Raw genomic sequence first — 15,176 nt, 5'->3', positions numbered from 1 at the left:
CACAGGTTCCTGTGCCTGATGCATAGTGAGGTCAGACTGAAACGTGAGAAAGGTTTATTGCAGGGCCGTGCAAAGAGACAAGCTGGCTTCTGACCCCAGAAACCCTCAAGCTCCCCTAAGGGTTCCAGCAAAGCATTTTTAAAAGCCTGGTGGGAGGAGGGGATCCCCGGATCCGTGATCAGATCTTGCGTAATTTTCTGACTGATGATGAGGTAGCAGGGCGGTGTCACAGGGGTTAACTTTATCAGTCCTTAGGCTCCAGGAAGCCTGGGGCTATGAGCTCACGGTCATCAGGTTGTTTAGTCTGACTAGCTCAGTCGTCTGACTCGTGATCTTATGGACTGCAGGACGCCAGGCTTCCCTGGTCCTCCCCTGTCTCCGGGAGGTTGCTCAAATTCATGTCCCGTTGGGTCGGTGATGCTGTCTAACCATCTCATTCATCTCATCAAGTAGTTAACATCCTCCATTTGATGGGGTGGGTGTTCATATCTGCAAAACAACTGGAGACATTTGCATCAAATATTGCTGTCTGGACACTTCAGAGAAGAGCTAAAGTAGAGGATATCAGGGAGGGCCTGTCCTGGGAAGGCCCCATAGGGTCCTGCTCTGTTGCACTTTGTGTTCACCTCTGTAGTTTAACCTGGCTACTCCCCAAGAGATGTGATCCTCCAGGGAACATGGTCCTCTCCATGTCCCCTGCCTCATCTTAGCATCCAGCACAGAGCAGGTGCTCACTAACAACCTGTGGGGTGAATAAGCGAACAGAAAAACCCTGATCATCAGAAGGGCCCCTTTTAATGGAGCGTCTAATATGTCCTGGACTCTGTAAGAGCGGCCCTGTGTACTATGCTGCCAGGGATCCCTAACCTTGACCCTTGAAACCCCACTGGTCAGAAGAGAGGCAGTCAAGTGCCTCCTTGTTAAAGATGAAGTCAGAGAAAGAGGAGAGAGCTTTGTTGAAGATGTACCATGTGCAGGGGGTGGTGCCAGGTTTCATGCACTGTCTCATTTTAGCCTCAAAACTCCCTAGAGAGAGGTGCTGTTCACGTTTTTCGGAGGTGAAAACAGCCCCAGAAGGGTCGAGTGACTTTTCCTGAGGAGATGCTCATCTTTGCACACTATAGGACAGCTCACCCTATCACCACTGCCGAGACCCCAGTAGTTCCTAAATCCCTAATTATCCCCCCACCTTTTATCAGATCTGGATTCCATGGTCCAACTAGGACCATGGTTACAAACTACAGCCCACAGCCAGATCCAGCTTAATGCCCATTTTTGTAAACGCAGCTGTTTTTTGGCACGCAGCCATGCCCATTTTTCACATGAAGTCTCTAGCTGTGTCTTCACACCGGAAGGACAGAGTTGAGTAGTTATGACAGAGACCCTACGGCCCTCAAAGCCCTAAAATATTTACTGTCTCCCCTTTTACAGAAAAAGTTTACAGCCCCTAGAGCTTGTGAAACGGCTGCCCTTCCTTTATGTCTGAAGCCATGTGGGTGGCTAATTCCTCCCACATAACCCCCCTTCTCAGAGAGTGTACTATTTTAGAGGCATCATAATCACAGTCTCATCCTCCCACCTCGAGGCCTCTGCCTGGGAATCCCCCAGCTTTTCCTGGAGCAGAGGCTCCAAAGCCTTGCTTCCCATTCTGGTCATTCACACCATCAATTCCCCATTGATCATCTAATTATCCAGCCTTAACTTGGCAGCAAGGACAAAGCAGCCACCAGAAGAGACAGTCCCTGCCCTCATGGAGCTGGTATTTGAGTGGGAGAGACTAATGATTTAAAAAGTAATGACAAGAAAGTTCTGACGATCGCAAGCTCTGTGCAGGAAATGCAGAAGGCTAATTTATTCTCCTCAAGGTGGGAAGAGGGAGGAAAGATTTCAAATGTGGTGGTTTTGTTGCAGGAAGGGAGACCCTTTCCAAGGCCCAAGAGCAGGCTCTCATCTAACACTCGGAAATGAATTGTCCAAGGAGACACATGTGCTAAGACAGCAAGAGATTTTGGGGGAAGGGACACCTAGGTGGGGAGCAGGAGGGTAGGGGACCCAACAGGAGCACTCTGCCATGTGGTCTTGGGCTTTGTGGCGATAGGGTTAGTTTCGGGGCTGTCTCTGGCCAATCATTCGGACTCTCCATTCCCGGTGGCACATGCATTGCTCAGCCAGGATGGATTCCAGCGAGGAGAATTCTGAGAAGGTGAGTAGGGCATACAGACTGGTGTCTCCTCTCTCCTTTTGACTTTTCCCAAATCCTTCTGGTTGGTAGTGGCTTGTTAGTTCCATGTTCCTTGCCAGGACCTTCTGTTGTAAAATAATTCATGCAGATGGCTACTACAGGGTGGGCAGGGTGGGCAGGTGGGCAGCTTCAGTCAGTGTTTGCCCTAACAGTTCCAGAAAGTCTTTCCCAGGAGTTGGTGTTTTTGTGTGAGGGAAAGGAGCCGGCCAGCCCAAGAACTAGAGGGACATCCTTCCAGGCGGAGGGAGCCGCAGGTGCAAAGGCCCCGGGGCAGAAGGCTGCTCATAGCAGGCCATTGTGGCTGGAGAAGTCCCGGGTGGAGAGTGGTCGGAAACAAAGCCACAGAGGCCAGCAGGGCTCCCTCGTGGGATCTTGTGGGGTGGGATCTTACGGGGTGGTGCAGGAAGCATGACTTTTCGTCAAGTTACCTGGGAAGTCCCTTGAAGATTTAAACTGGGGAGTGCCATGGCCTGTCGTATCACACTTCATACTTCATGCTCGCTGCTACACGGGGCAAGAATATGGAACAGGAGTCCCAGTGTAGTCGTCCCAGCTGGCCAGGGCAGTGGTCTGAGCAGGGACGGAGACCGGAGGGGTGGACAGAAGGCAGTGGTTTGAGCATGTGCGGTAAAGATAGAGCTGGCCAGACTTGCCTCTGAAAGGCAGAGGGGAAATTAAGGCCAGAATGGACATATTTGCTCTAGAAGGCAGAGGGGAAGTTAAGGCCAGAATGGAAATATTTGCTCAAAGCGAGCCTCTCAGAGGATGGTGGTGCCACGTGATGCTGAAGCTGGGAAGAGCGGGTGGGGGCCGGGGGTGTGATCCAGACACATCGGGTTTGAGACACCTATTAGGACTCACCGTGGGATGTCAGGCAGATAGATCTATGAGTTCGGAGCTCAGGGGCAAAGTCCAGGCAGAGATATAAATTTGGAAGTCATCAGCATACAGATGATATTTAAAGCCCGCAACAGTTCACCAAACCCTCCCCTTCCATAACTTAATCATTCACAGGACGGCACATTTTCAAAAGATCGGGGACCAGGAGAGCCTGTTATCCCCACGCCAGCCCTTGCAAATGGCCTTCTTGATCTTGGCCATGAAAACATAATCTTCAGGCTTTAAAAATCAGTCAGGAAAGTTTGAGCAAGTATGTGGAGTCACAGAATTTATTATTCCAAATATCCCTCTGCCATGGATCTTGCCAGCTACCTGGAGACAGGTTCCCATAAGCTCCCCTCACCTCGTTTTTATTCTTCCATTTGGGTGCCTCTCATTCCCACCTTAAGGCTTCACAGTGGCAGCCCTTGTTTCAGAGGTCTCGAAGGGCCCAGGAGGCGAGGGAAGACTGTCCTAGATTGCCACCAAGGGTCCCGATGGAGTAAAGGCCACCATGGGCCCTGGGGCGCTTTACAGGAGGTGTTTCACCCTGCCCCTTGGAAGTGGCTGCCCGCCCCTGTCCAGGGTGCTGAATTTAGTTCCTTCTCCTGCTCCCAGCCGTGTTGACGAGCGACAGCAGGAGAGGTTGACACTGACCAGGAAACACACTCTTCCTCAGACGCCCCCGGCCACCCCAGCTGATGGAGGCAGAATCGAGAGAAGAAAAATCAGGAAGCAGGAGTGGTTTCGGTCACGGTGGCTCCACAGTGGCAACTGCTAGCAAGGGTACCAGTGGCTGGGCCGTGGGGAGGGAGCCAGGTTCCGAGAGCCAAGTGTTTTCTCCCTGCAGAGGCGCTGGGGAGGCTGGAGGGGGCCTGGAGCAAGCCAGAGCAGGGGTTTCCCCGGGCGCCCCCTCCCCCTTGCTCCCACCCCCGTGCCCCGATCTGCTTTGAGTGGTGTTTTGGAAATATTTCCAGGCACTCTGGCAATATCCTACACACTGTCTCCGCCTTCCCCTGGGAGTGGCTGTCCGTGCGGAGAAGGTACTTGCTCCCAATCCAGCTAAATTGTTATTGACTTGTGTTCTCTGCGTTCTGCAAACATTTCACTCAGCCATCGCCAGCGAGGCCAGGAATCCCTGCTAGGGCTAACGGGGAAACCAGCTGTGCCGGGCCATTTCTCCTGCTCTTCCTCATCGATCACAGAATTAAACTGACAGAAGGAGAATTTCAGAGCAACTTGGGAGGGGAAGGGGCCAAGCCCGGATTGGATGAAGGTTCAGGGACCTGGGGACTGAAGTGCTAGAAATAGGGGCTGGAGGAGGGTGGACTCGCCTCCAGGTCTGTGGCTGGTGGCAGGGGGTGGCCAGGTTTGTTTCTGAACCGTAGGCTGGCCCAGGCCTGAGAAACCCAAGGAAAACACACAGACGAGGAGGTTGTCATTACTGCTTCAGGACCACAAGTGAAACTAGTGGGGTTCTATAGGCAGAGGGAAGAGAGAGAGAGAGTAAATCAGGCCACACTGGTGAGCCATCGATTAAGATCATGGGTCTTTATTTTGCCTAGAAGATAGAAAATAAGGTGGGTTTTTTGAATTAATATGATTATTAGTTCTACTTACTTACTTTTGGCTATGCTGGGTCTGTGTTGCCGCACCCGAGCCTTTCTCTGTTTGAGACTCGCGGGTCTCCTCTCCAGGTGTGGTGCTTGGGCTTCTCATTACAGTGGCTTCTCTTCTTGTTGGTCTTTCTTGAAAAATAAGACCTGACCACTCCTGGGCCTGCGTTCACATAGGGTAGCTGGGGCCGGGTTACATGGGCTGTTTGTTTTATTGTTGTTGTTTTTCCCCCTTTTGCCACAGTTCAAATCCATCCCTATGGTCACCACTCAGACAATGTGATTAACTCCATCACATTCCTCCTTGGCCCCTTTAGGCCTTTGCACTTACAGATCCTGGTACAGACAGCATCCCACCTTGGCCTCTTGAGATGACATTACTGATTCTTTTGAGCCTCTTCTCCCAACCCAGGGACTTTGCCAAGAGAAAACGGACAGGGATCTCATGCTGACCAAACCCCCAGAAATGGGAAGATCCCTCCAGGCCTGAGACGAGAGAGTGGGGGGCATCTTCCACCTCTCCTGGTTTCTTTTCCTTTTTTTTTTTTTTTGGTCCTCTGCAGTGAGTCACCTTCTTTTGGCCTCCCCACTGCCTCCCCACCCTATACAGGCCTCTCCAGCATCTGTAACTAATGCAGAAACGTGCTGGACCAAACCCCAAAGTCCCCAGGCTTAGCCCAGCCGCAAGGCCCTACCAGGGACTAAATCCACAATAATCCAGGCCAGACAGCTTCACCAACCCCCGTGGATGGGAGCCCGCCAGCCCGGCTACCTGTAACTCCTAGGCCCCCGGGATGCCCAGAGCACAGCAAGTTTGACCTGCTGGGCTTCACCGGGAGCTAGAGTCCTGAGCACTGTGAGTAATCAGAGCAGTAATCACAGTAACCAATGCCCACCCCAGGCCATTTGCATTGGAACCTCTGGGGGTAGGGTCCAGGTATCAGAGGTTTTCTAGATGATTCTATCAGGCTGTGGGTTGGGAATCAATAGCAGCTTTTTTTTATTTATTTATTTGTGCCACATCTTAGTTGCAGCATGTGTGTATCTAGTTCCCTGACCAGGGATCAAGCTTAGGACCCCTGCATTGAGAGCTCAGAGTCTTAGACGCTGGACCACCAAGGAAGTCCTCAGTAGCTCCTGGAGAAAAAATAAACAGCTGATGCGGGCAAAGGGGTGCTGCCACGTGGCCTGCATCTGTTTCATGCCCTTCCTGTCTAGGAGTCTGGGCCGCTGGCTCCCCCTGCAGGATGGGCAGCAGAGCCAGGGGACACAGGTGTCTCTGGGGCATGACAGGAAGGCCCCGGGACCAGCCCGATCTGAGCTCATGGCCCCACGTGGGCACATCTTCCCCAGAGCCCTAGAACGACTGCTACCACATCTGAAAAATGGGGCAGTGATATCTCCCGGCACGTGGGAGGCCTGTGAGTCCACGCCCAGCCCTCTGCCTGCAGCCCAGAAAGCTGGGCTCGAGGCCCGAGGATGCAGGGTTCTCTGGGCTCCAGCTCAGCGCACTGGCTTCCCCGTGTCCTGAGCAATGCCTGCCCTCCCGATGTTCTTCGAAGACACTTGTGTTTTTACACCTCTGCGCACCTGGCACTGGGTTGTGAATGTCCACACGTTATTTGTTGACTCCTCTGCAGTGGCCTCTTCGGTCACACCCTTTCTACACATAGGAGCGCAAGACTCGAGTAGATCAGAGGTGACTGGGGTGGCTACTAGTGGGGGTGACAGAGCTCACAGCCCAGCTCTGCCAGCGCCGGGGCCCCAGCATGGCCTCTGTGGCTGCTGGTTCGGTTTGTCATTTGTGGTTTTCTTGGCTGCTGATCCCCTAGCACCAGGCCTGGTACCGTGTGTGCGTGTGTGTGTGTGTGTGTGTGTGTATTCAGTGACTACTAGGTGTGTGTGTGTGTGTGTGTTCAATGACTACTTGCTATGAATGACTAAAGGCTGGAACCTTCAAGGCCTGAGATCAGGAGAGCAGGCACTATCCCCATTTAACAGATAGGAACACTGAGGAATGGAGTTAAGCAACTCCTTTAAATCCCTGAGGTGCCAGAGGTGGGCGTGGGGCCCAATCTCCCACCTGCTGGCTCAGAGAAGATTCTTTCAGATCACGTGCTTCTTTGGGGACCAGCTGTGCTTTGAAAAGGTACCTCCTTGAAACAGCCTCCTTGTACCAATAAAGTGCCACTGGTCAGGTCGTGGGAGCCAGGCTGGTCCTGTCTACACACAGTGCCCGTTATTCTGTGAGCATCTAGTATGCGCCTACTGTGAACAGAGCCCTGGGAGGCAGACCTGTCTGGTAATCTGAGGATTTTGCCTACAGGGTCTGCAAATCTGGAGCATGGGAGGCAGGGCTACCCTGGAAGGGGAGCCTCAGACGCTAGGCCAGCCTTCGGGGTGCCCAAACCCCCCCACCCCCGCCGACATGGCCCACACCCTGTGTCTCCAGCGCCTCGTGTGCTTGATGGCCTGGGGCAGCAGGCCGTCTGTAGGTGGTGGCGCCCTGTCCCCACCTGGAATGCCACCCTCCACTCCCCTCCCCAGCCTCCTTCCTCTCCTCCCCTCAAGGGACAGATGGGAGAGGGGTACATCTGCTACCCTTTCCCCGCCGCCCCCGGCCTGTCAGAGTCACCTCTGTTTCGGGTTTAATAGGGGAAACCCGCTACACGGCCTTCACTTGACAGTTTGCCTCACCTGCCCTTCGTCCCGGGGAGCAGCGAGCCTGGGGCCTCCCGGAACAGACAGAAAATACCCAAACAAGTGAGGCCTCCTCTCCAGGGGCAACCAGCACACAGCCCATCAGTTACCCTTAGGTAGGGACATGGGCCAATGTGGCCAGGTTAGCCAGTTCCAAGAGAAACTAGAAATGGAGACTCTTGTGTGCCTTTCCCATTTTTCCGTACTAGTAATTTTTTTTTTTTAATGTTCGATGATGTCAGCAAATCCAGAGCTCTTCAGTGCGCCGGCCCCGTGAGGCCCTGCTTCGTGCCATTTGGTCACCTGTAGACACGGTGTCTGCCGTTTGCGTGCCTTAGTTTGGGTTCTCCGGAAGCAGCCCCCAAGATGTGGGTAAGGCTCCCAGCAGAGCAACTGGGAGGGGAGCCAGTAAGCAGTGTGTGTGAAGTATGCAGCCTGGGGGCATCCCCCTAGAGCTGTGCCGCTCCAAACTGTCCCCCAGAAGTCAAAGGAGCTGGGATGTCTCTTCAGGGGCCTCAGTCCCCAACACTGCCAGCCTCCCCCGTGCCGGGGCCGGGGGTGCCCTCGTAGCCAGAGAAGGCCCCTGGCCCTCCATGTGGGTAGGGAGCCGTTAATACATCCCCAAGTTGTCCGCTAACTCCGTGGGTGACCCCCAGGAAGGGGTGGCCGCCACGGCCACTGTTATGTGTCGAGGGCTGGTAACAGCCACTCAAGTTCGTCTAATGCAGGAAGGAGGTGACCGGCCCACGTGTTCTCGGTCACTGCACCCGCTGATAACAGTCAGGGTTGGCTTACCTTCACCACGTGCCTCGTGGGTGCTGGGCTCTTGTAAAGGCCTTCAGCGCCTCTGCCCCTCTGATAGCTCTTTGGCCTCCATGAAGCCGGGTGCTCTTCAGTACCTGCTGAGACAGAGCGCAGAGTGGGGAGGCCAGGCCCCCGGTGGCCCAGCAGGGACAGCAACCTCACCAGCGATCTGGGCAGCCTGGCTCCAGCTGGCCATGCCATCGGTTGTGACCCCTCGTCCGTGGGTGGTCACACCGGGGTCCCTTCCAGAACCCCCTCCTCCTTGACCAGCCATGAAGCTTCCTCTCCTCCTCCCAACAGCCCCCCGCCCCTGCCCACCCGCTCGCACCCTTCCCCCTGCCCGCCCCCCGCCTTGCACGCAGGGCGACAGCGCCAGCCAGGGACGGGAGAGAGACTCGGGCTGGCATTCTGTCAAGGAATTAATTGAAAAATAAAATCATTAGATGGGGAACTCCAGAAATGCAAAATGGTGGTTGGAGGGTGGTTGGGGGGCGGTGGGGGGGGACGGGGCAGGACTGGGGGGTTGTTGGGGGACGGCTGAGCTCTTTGTCGAGTTAATTTCTCGGGTATTGATGTTTGGTGACATTCACTTGTTGTTTATCTTCGGGTGCAGCTGTAATACGGAAAGAAAACGCACAGCTTGTTTCGTTTATTTATTTTACACCTTTCTCCGGCTCTGCATTATGTTTGTTTGGTGAAAACCCACTGAGGCTTTTGATGTCGGGGAAATAGGATTTGAGCAGCTGTTCCCGGCAAGCGGGGCGCTCCGCGTGCGGGCAGGGCCGGCAGGGGGTGCTGGGTGTCGCTCGGTGGGGACTCGGGGCCTGACACGTCCTCCGGGGAGGGCGGTGCTGGGGGCCCGGCCTGAGCCAGATACGCCAGGCCCCCCCGGGTGCTGAGCCCTCGGGGTGCCAAGCTCCCATAAACTTGCTAATCCTCGCCACCACCCCAGGAGGTGGATGAGTCCTGTGCCCGCCCCCAGTGGACCGACGAGGCAGCCGAGACCCAGGGAGCGCAAGTGACCTGCCCGAGGTTACCCAGTGCGCAGCGGCAGCGCTGTGACCTCAGACCGTCTCACTTCCGGGCGTGAAGTCGGCTGGTCGCTAATGACTTCCCCCACCCCTCACCCCACAGCCCCCAGGGGAGACCCCTGCGCTTCCGGCTAGTGACTGGAGGCGGGTAGGGATTGGATTGTACTTGCTTTGGCCTTGATGAACCAAATCGCTTCGTTCCTTTCCCTGTTAATGATCGCCTGCTGTGTACTGGCCTTCCTATGACAGCGCCACCCCCCGGCCAGTGGCGCTCCCTGGCCTGATGGTAGAGGGACATGTTACGTCAGCGCCTCTGATGTGAGGAACAGCAGCAAAGGCGGTGGTCTTGGCGCTGCCGTGGAGTCCTCGCTAAGGGCTGGTGTCACTCTCTTCTCTCCTTCAGTCCTCGCCGCAGTCCCGAGATGGGCAGTCCTAGCGGCCCATACTACAGATGAGGATACTGAGGCCCGGAAGGGCTCAGGCTGCGGCACACACCAGCCTCCAGTCAGTGCTTGGGGCTGCGGGGTCAGTGCCCACCGCTTCTGAGCTCAGTTACGACAGGTGCTGGGGACAAGTCCAGGGGCTTTGAGGGGTTTTCAAAGGAAGGAGGAGCCCTCACCCTCAGGGGAGGTCAGGAAGACAATGGAAGGCGGCTGAAGAGAAGAGGGGTAGGGGAACAGCCATGTCCCCCCATTTTATACATGAGGGGTTCAGTCCCGGACCGGGCACGTCCCTGCCCAGGGTCACCCAGCTTGGGAAGAGCCGAGGTCAATGCAGCCAATCCTCAATCCAGACTGCGACCACCTGCCCTGTCACAGAGTCCTGGGTGACCTGGGCCCTGCCACATACCCCCGCTCCCCGGGGGCCCCGTTGGGAGACGCCTCTTCCCTCCCAACACAGAGCATGCGTGTTGCAAACTGGACTGTCTGAGATGGAAGCCAGGGGCTGCCACGTGTCAGCTGGGGGGTCTCGGGGGGCGCACACTTCTCTGCACCTCTGTTTTCCCATCTGTGAAATGGGGGCAGTGGCCTCACACCAGGGGGCGGGGGAGCTGTGTGAGACCCAGGTGCGGCCCTGTTTCTAGAGTACCTGTCCCGTATGTTTCCTCGTCCAGCCATGCCCCCACCAGGCCTCAGTTTCCCCAGGATCAGCACCTCTTGTCCCGCCTCTGTTTAATTATTGTCCTGACAACTGCTGTTTTATTTTTTAAAAGTTCCCCACCTCAGTGCCCAAGAAGGACTTACTCATTCATTTGACTGTTCATTTGTCCATTCTTGTGTTCGCCAGATGACGACCTACTGTGTGCTGAGGCCTGGGATAAGACGGTTCCCATCTCACAGGGTTCAGTCTGGCAAGGCTAGGCCAGCATGATGCTGGGGACACTCAGGTGGCAGGGGGCCCTCAGAGCCCCCAGGCCCCTGGACAGTGGGCCAGGCTACTCTGAAAGGTTCCCCCAGGTGGTCTGGTGCCCTTGGGGGTGCCCTGTGCTGGCCACTGGGGGCACCGGGAATGTAAGCCACAGTCACCACCTGCAGGGCACCTCTGGGCCAGCTGGATGAGAAGCACCAGGTGCCTGGCACTGCCCCCGTATCAGTCTTGGAATCGGGTCAGGCCGTGGGAAAGAAGAAACAATTCTGCCAAAGAAAGACGGTAGCTGCCACCGTTAGGACTACCGCTGGCCACCACTAGCTACCCCCTTGACCGCAGGCCAGCCCAGGAGAGCAGGGACTCGTTGTTCCCAGCGCTCATACCCACCCCATTGTTAGTCACTGGGGGGGCCGTCAGTGACAGGCCTGCAGGCTCTCTTTGCTTCCATTTCCCGGCTCCTGTTACCTGCCCACAAATTCCATTTCCAGAGGCCATTGTACACCTCTGGTGATTATGAGGAAACCCGGGGTGAGGAGAGGAAGGGGCTGACTGCCCTGCAGGTGGCCACCTCAGCACCTAGCCCCTCCGGTCCCCTCTCCCTCCTCCTCCTCGTGACTAACGATGCTGGTGATGCTGGCGTGGGGCTCGGGCCATGTGGGCCCCCCACCCCTTCTTCACGTTCTCTGAGGGGCCAGCTCCACCACATTGCCCCTTCCTGCCCCATTCGCTCAGCCTCCCACTCGACAGCTGCTCGTGGGCCCCCACGAGGTGCCCAGCAGTGTGCTGAGGCAGGGGACACGGCTATAAGCAGGAGAGTTCTGTCCCCAAATGAAGAAACGCGCACCATCGGTGGTGAGAAGCGCTTCGAAGTGAGGGGGCCCTGTGGATGGTGGCCAGGGGGTCCTCACTGGGGAGGAGATGTGGGAGGGGGAGTCTCGGGGCGGAAGCACACCCGGCAGACCCAGGGAGGGGCCAGTCCAGTGATGCCTAGGACGGCCTTTCTGCAGTCAGCAGAGCGCCCGGAGCAGAGCAGGAGCAGAAGATCCGTTGGGCAGCTGTTGGGGGCAGGGTAGATGGCCGCAAGGGTGAGCGCAGAGGCCAGGAGTCCACTGAGAAATGGGAGTACTCAGGTCAGGCAGGTAGTCATGGAGAAGAGAAGGGCCAGTGATGGCGTCAGTTTCATAGGAATGAAATGAAGAAATAACCTCAGAGACCAAGTCACTCTCCCAGGACCACCTGGAAGAGACCCAAGATGCTTCATCTCCAGGGCAAGCGTTGGGCCCTGGGGAGACCCGCCACCTGCAGGAGCCCCTGACCCAGCAGGGGAGATGGCCACCGCTAAGGGTCACGGGGGCGATTAGTTCTAGCCAGAGGACTTCACAGAGGAGGTGTTGTTTGAGCCAGAGGAGGAGAGGGGATTGGGACAGCCTCTAACAGCTGCCTCTAAACAAGCCCACCATGAATGAGTGGTTAGATTAGCAGGAGACAGACAGAGTCGGTCTAAGCTCAGAGCCTAATGTTCCCCCATCCCCACAATTCCCCTCCTGGGGGGCCAAGGGGACCAGCACATTCTCTCCTCCTACCCTTTGTCTCCCTGGCGATCTCTGGGCAGCACCAGAGACTTAGGAAAATAGGAAAGACCATGGGCTCTGCTGTGTCTTGGGTCCTGGCTGTACCGCTTCCTGGCTGTGAGACCTCAGGCCTAGCTGCCTGCACTCAGTCCCGCACCTGTGCAGTGATGACAACAGCTGCCTGCGGGGCCACGGAGAAGGCGAGAGCCGTGGCGCACAGCAGACCATCGGGAGTGTCTGGGACCCAGAAGACAGACATGTTGCTGAGCCTGCCACGTCCGTCCTTCCACACTGTGCATCTCTGTCCCTTTCCCCGTTTTCTCACAGAGAACTCCTCCACATTCTTCAAAGCCCAAGTCAAATAACCCCTCTTCTCTAAAGCCACCTCCAATTGTTATTCCCTCCATGTCGCCTCTGGAGTCCTTGAGCATCTCGTCACCCCCCATTTCCTGAACACCTGCCGTATGCCAGCTGCCTGCTACCCCATTGAGAGTCCATGACCTCCAAGCAAACAAGAATAGTTCCTACTTGTTCCCTAACCTCCGCCCTCACTTGACTCCGCCCCTCTGTCTCCCTCTACACCCTCCGCGGAGATGCTCTAACCTCTGCCCCTGCTGGGAAGGGCCTTCCTCCCTCTCTTTCCTGGGTGGGTGGATGATGGGCAGGGATGGCTGGCAGGACCAGGAGAGGGGCCACCCCTGGGCAAAGCAGAGACTAACCCTCCACGTTTCTCTGCCCTCCTCCCTGTGCTCTCTTCCCCTTTCTCATACCCCCTTTGATCCTCCTCCTTCCCACCCCCCCCATTTCTCGTCTGGTCTTATGCCTTCTGCATCCTCTCTCGCCTCCGTGTCTATATCTGCTCTCCCGTCTCCTGCCACTTCCCTGTCTTTCTCAATTTCTTCCCCCCTCTCCTCCCCATCCCCCTGTCCCGGCTTTCCCCTCCCCCTCCCTCCTGCTCTCTCCCCGCTGTCTTCCCGCCTCCCAACCCTGTCGGCTGTTCTTTCCTCCTCTCTTGCCATCTGGGCTCCCACAGAGCCCCCGAAGAAAAAGCGGTCTGTGGTGTTGGATGAGATCCTGGAGCAGCTGGAAGACAGTGAGGACGACGGCAAGGAGCAGACCCTTCAGCTGTGAGCTGGCACCGAGGGTACGTGGCGGTGGGGCCCTGGGGATGGGCACAGCCGCGCCGGCTTCCGCACCCCCTACCATGAGGGCTGGGGTGGTGGGGCGGGAGCCCCACGCTCCACTGGTCCAAGGTCAGAGGGGACGAGGGTCTCAGCTCACAGCCCCAGGCATCCCAGGCACTGACTGTGCCTGCCCTGTGCCAGGCATTGGAGGCCCAGAGAGCAGGTGGGGCACCACCACGCTGGGGCGTCCCGCACAGCAGCACAGGGACCCGGAAGTGGCCAAACCTCCCAGCCCCGAGTCCCGTGGCTCACTCCTCCTCCCAACAACCCCGAGATGCAGGCAGGGCCCCATCCGCGTGGGGTGAAGGTCAGAGCACAGAGGGACTTCGGGGTGCTCACTCCAGGGCGGGCAACTGCATGGCAGTGAGGACCTTCAGGCCCCACTGCCCACAAGCCCAGAACAATCCCCAGGGTGACGGCCACTCTGTGGAACTGGGCCATCTGGGCGTGAAGCCCCCCAGCCCACCACACCCTACTCCGGCCAGCACAGACCAAGGATCCCAGCCAGGTCAGCTCACCTCCCTGGGCGCAGCCTCCGCCTCACTAACTGGTTCCCACCACGTAGGGCTTTAGCAAGAAATGATCGAATTCATCAAAAAGAACGCAGACACGGTGCCAAGCATGTAAGGCAGCTCCAGAAGCTTCTCTTCTTGTCCCCTTCTAGGGCTGCTGAGCTGGAGTTCCCACCTCCGTCTCATCAAGGGACGGACGGCTCGGAGTCTGGAACGTGGCCTCTGTCCTGCCCCTTCCTCGCCACTCGGGACCGCGAGCCGTTTAGTCCTCCGTCCGTCCTCGCCGACCGTGGGGCCACTCATGAAGCACCAGGCTCCGAGCCCAGACACCAGCTCAGGTGGAGTTCAGCCTCATCCACTAATGGCAGACACCCTCTGCTCCCAGGCCGGGGACCCCGCGAAATGCGAGCAGGTCCCCAGCCCGGGCCAGTGGGCTCCCAAGGCTCACCCCAGACTTGGGGCGCCCACATGCCCACACCTGTTGGAGATCCCAGCCCAGCACACGCCAAGATGGGGGTGATGGGCAGGAAAGAGCAGTAGCGTATCTGCTCTGGGCCTGAATCCCAGCCTAGCCGCCCCCAGCTTTGTGACTGTGGACCAGCAAGGTTCCGTCTGAGCCTCGGTGTAAAATGGGCGTGATCTTGTGCCTACCTCACAGACGGTGCTGGGACCACACCAGTCAATCCAAGTAAAGCCCAGAGCAAGCACTCATCAGCATTGTCCTTTCCCTCTTCATTTGCAGGGCTGGGGGGCTCCAAGCCAGAGCCCTGGGGTCTTCTGACTGGCTGTGTAAAATTTGCCCTGTGTGTTTTTTCTGGGAGGACTTTCTGATCTACAGCTGGCAATTTCCAGAGTAGCCTGGAATCCAGGCAACACCACAGAACGCTGACCGCCCTGCGAAGCTGAGCTTGTCCCTAGTTCCCTGGGAGGCAGGTGCCTCCTAACCCATCCTAGCCCGTACCAGGAATGTAACAGAAGTGAAAGACACAGATCCAGTGTGTCTCATCCAGTCTTTATAGTGGAGTGTCCCACCAACCCCAGCATCAGACCTTGGCGTCTGGGTAGGGCCCCTCGGGGACCAGGCTCCTAAGTTGCCATGGGTCCCAGGAACGATAGGGCTGAGGTCCATACCCTCCCTCCCCACTGCTCGTCCGCTTACAGGCCATGTGGATTCTCCTGAAATAAGATTGCAGGCCTGACACGGAAGGAGGTGACTTTGGCACTGATCTCACTGACCCAGATGAAGGTACTAGAACATCCCCAGATAGT

At 56.9% G+C, this 15,176-nt stretch overlaps 1 protein-coding gene across 1 annotated transcript in view; it reads left to right on the top strand.

The window, feature by feature from the left end:
- Window positions 1-14,619, top strand: part of RBM19 (RNA binding motif protein 19) — a 121,432-nt gene extending 106,813 nt beyond the window's left edge. Inside the window, exons 24-25 of the mRNA XM_005691470.3 lie at window positions 13,245-13,355; window positions 14,060-14,619. Coding sequence (XP_005691527.2) covers window positions 13,245-13,342 — 98 coding nt within the window. The 3' untranslated portion in view covers window positions 13,343-13,355; window positions 14,060-14,619. The remainder of the gene's footprint in view (window positions 1-13,244; window positions 13,356-14,059) is intronic.

The sequence above is a fragment of the Capra hircus genome, chromosome 17 (assembly GCF_001704415.2).
Source record: "Capra hircus breed San Clemente chromosome 17, ASM170441v1, whole genome shotgun sequence".
NCBI classification, from domain to species: Eukaryota; Metazoa; Chordata; class Mammalia; order Artiodactyla; family Bovidae; genus Capra; species Capra hircus.
The sequence above is the reverse complement of the archived record's forward strand: the minus strand, read 5'-3'. Positions and strand labels throughout refer to the sequence as shown.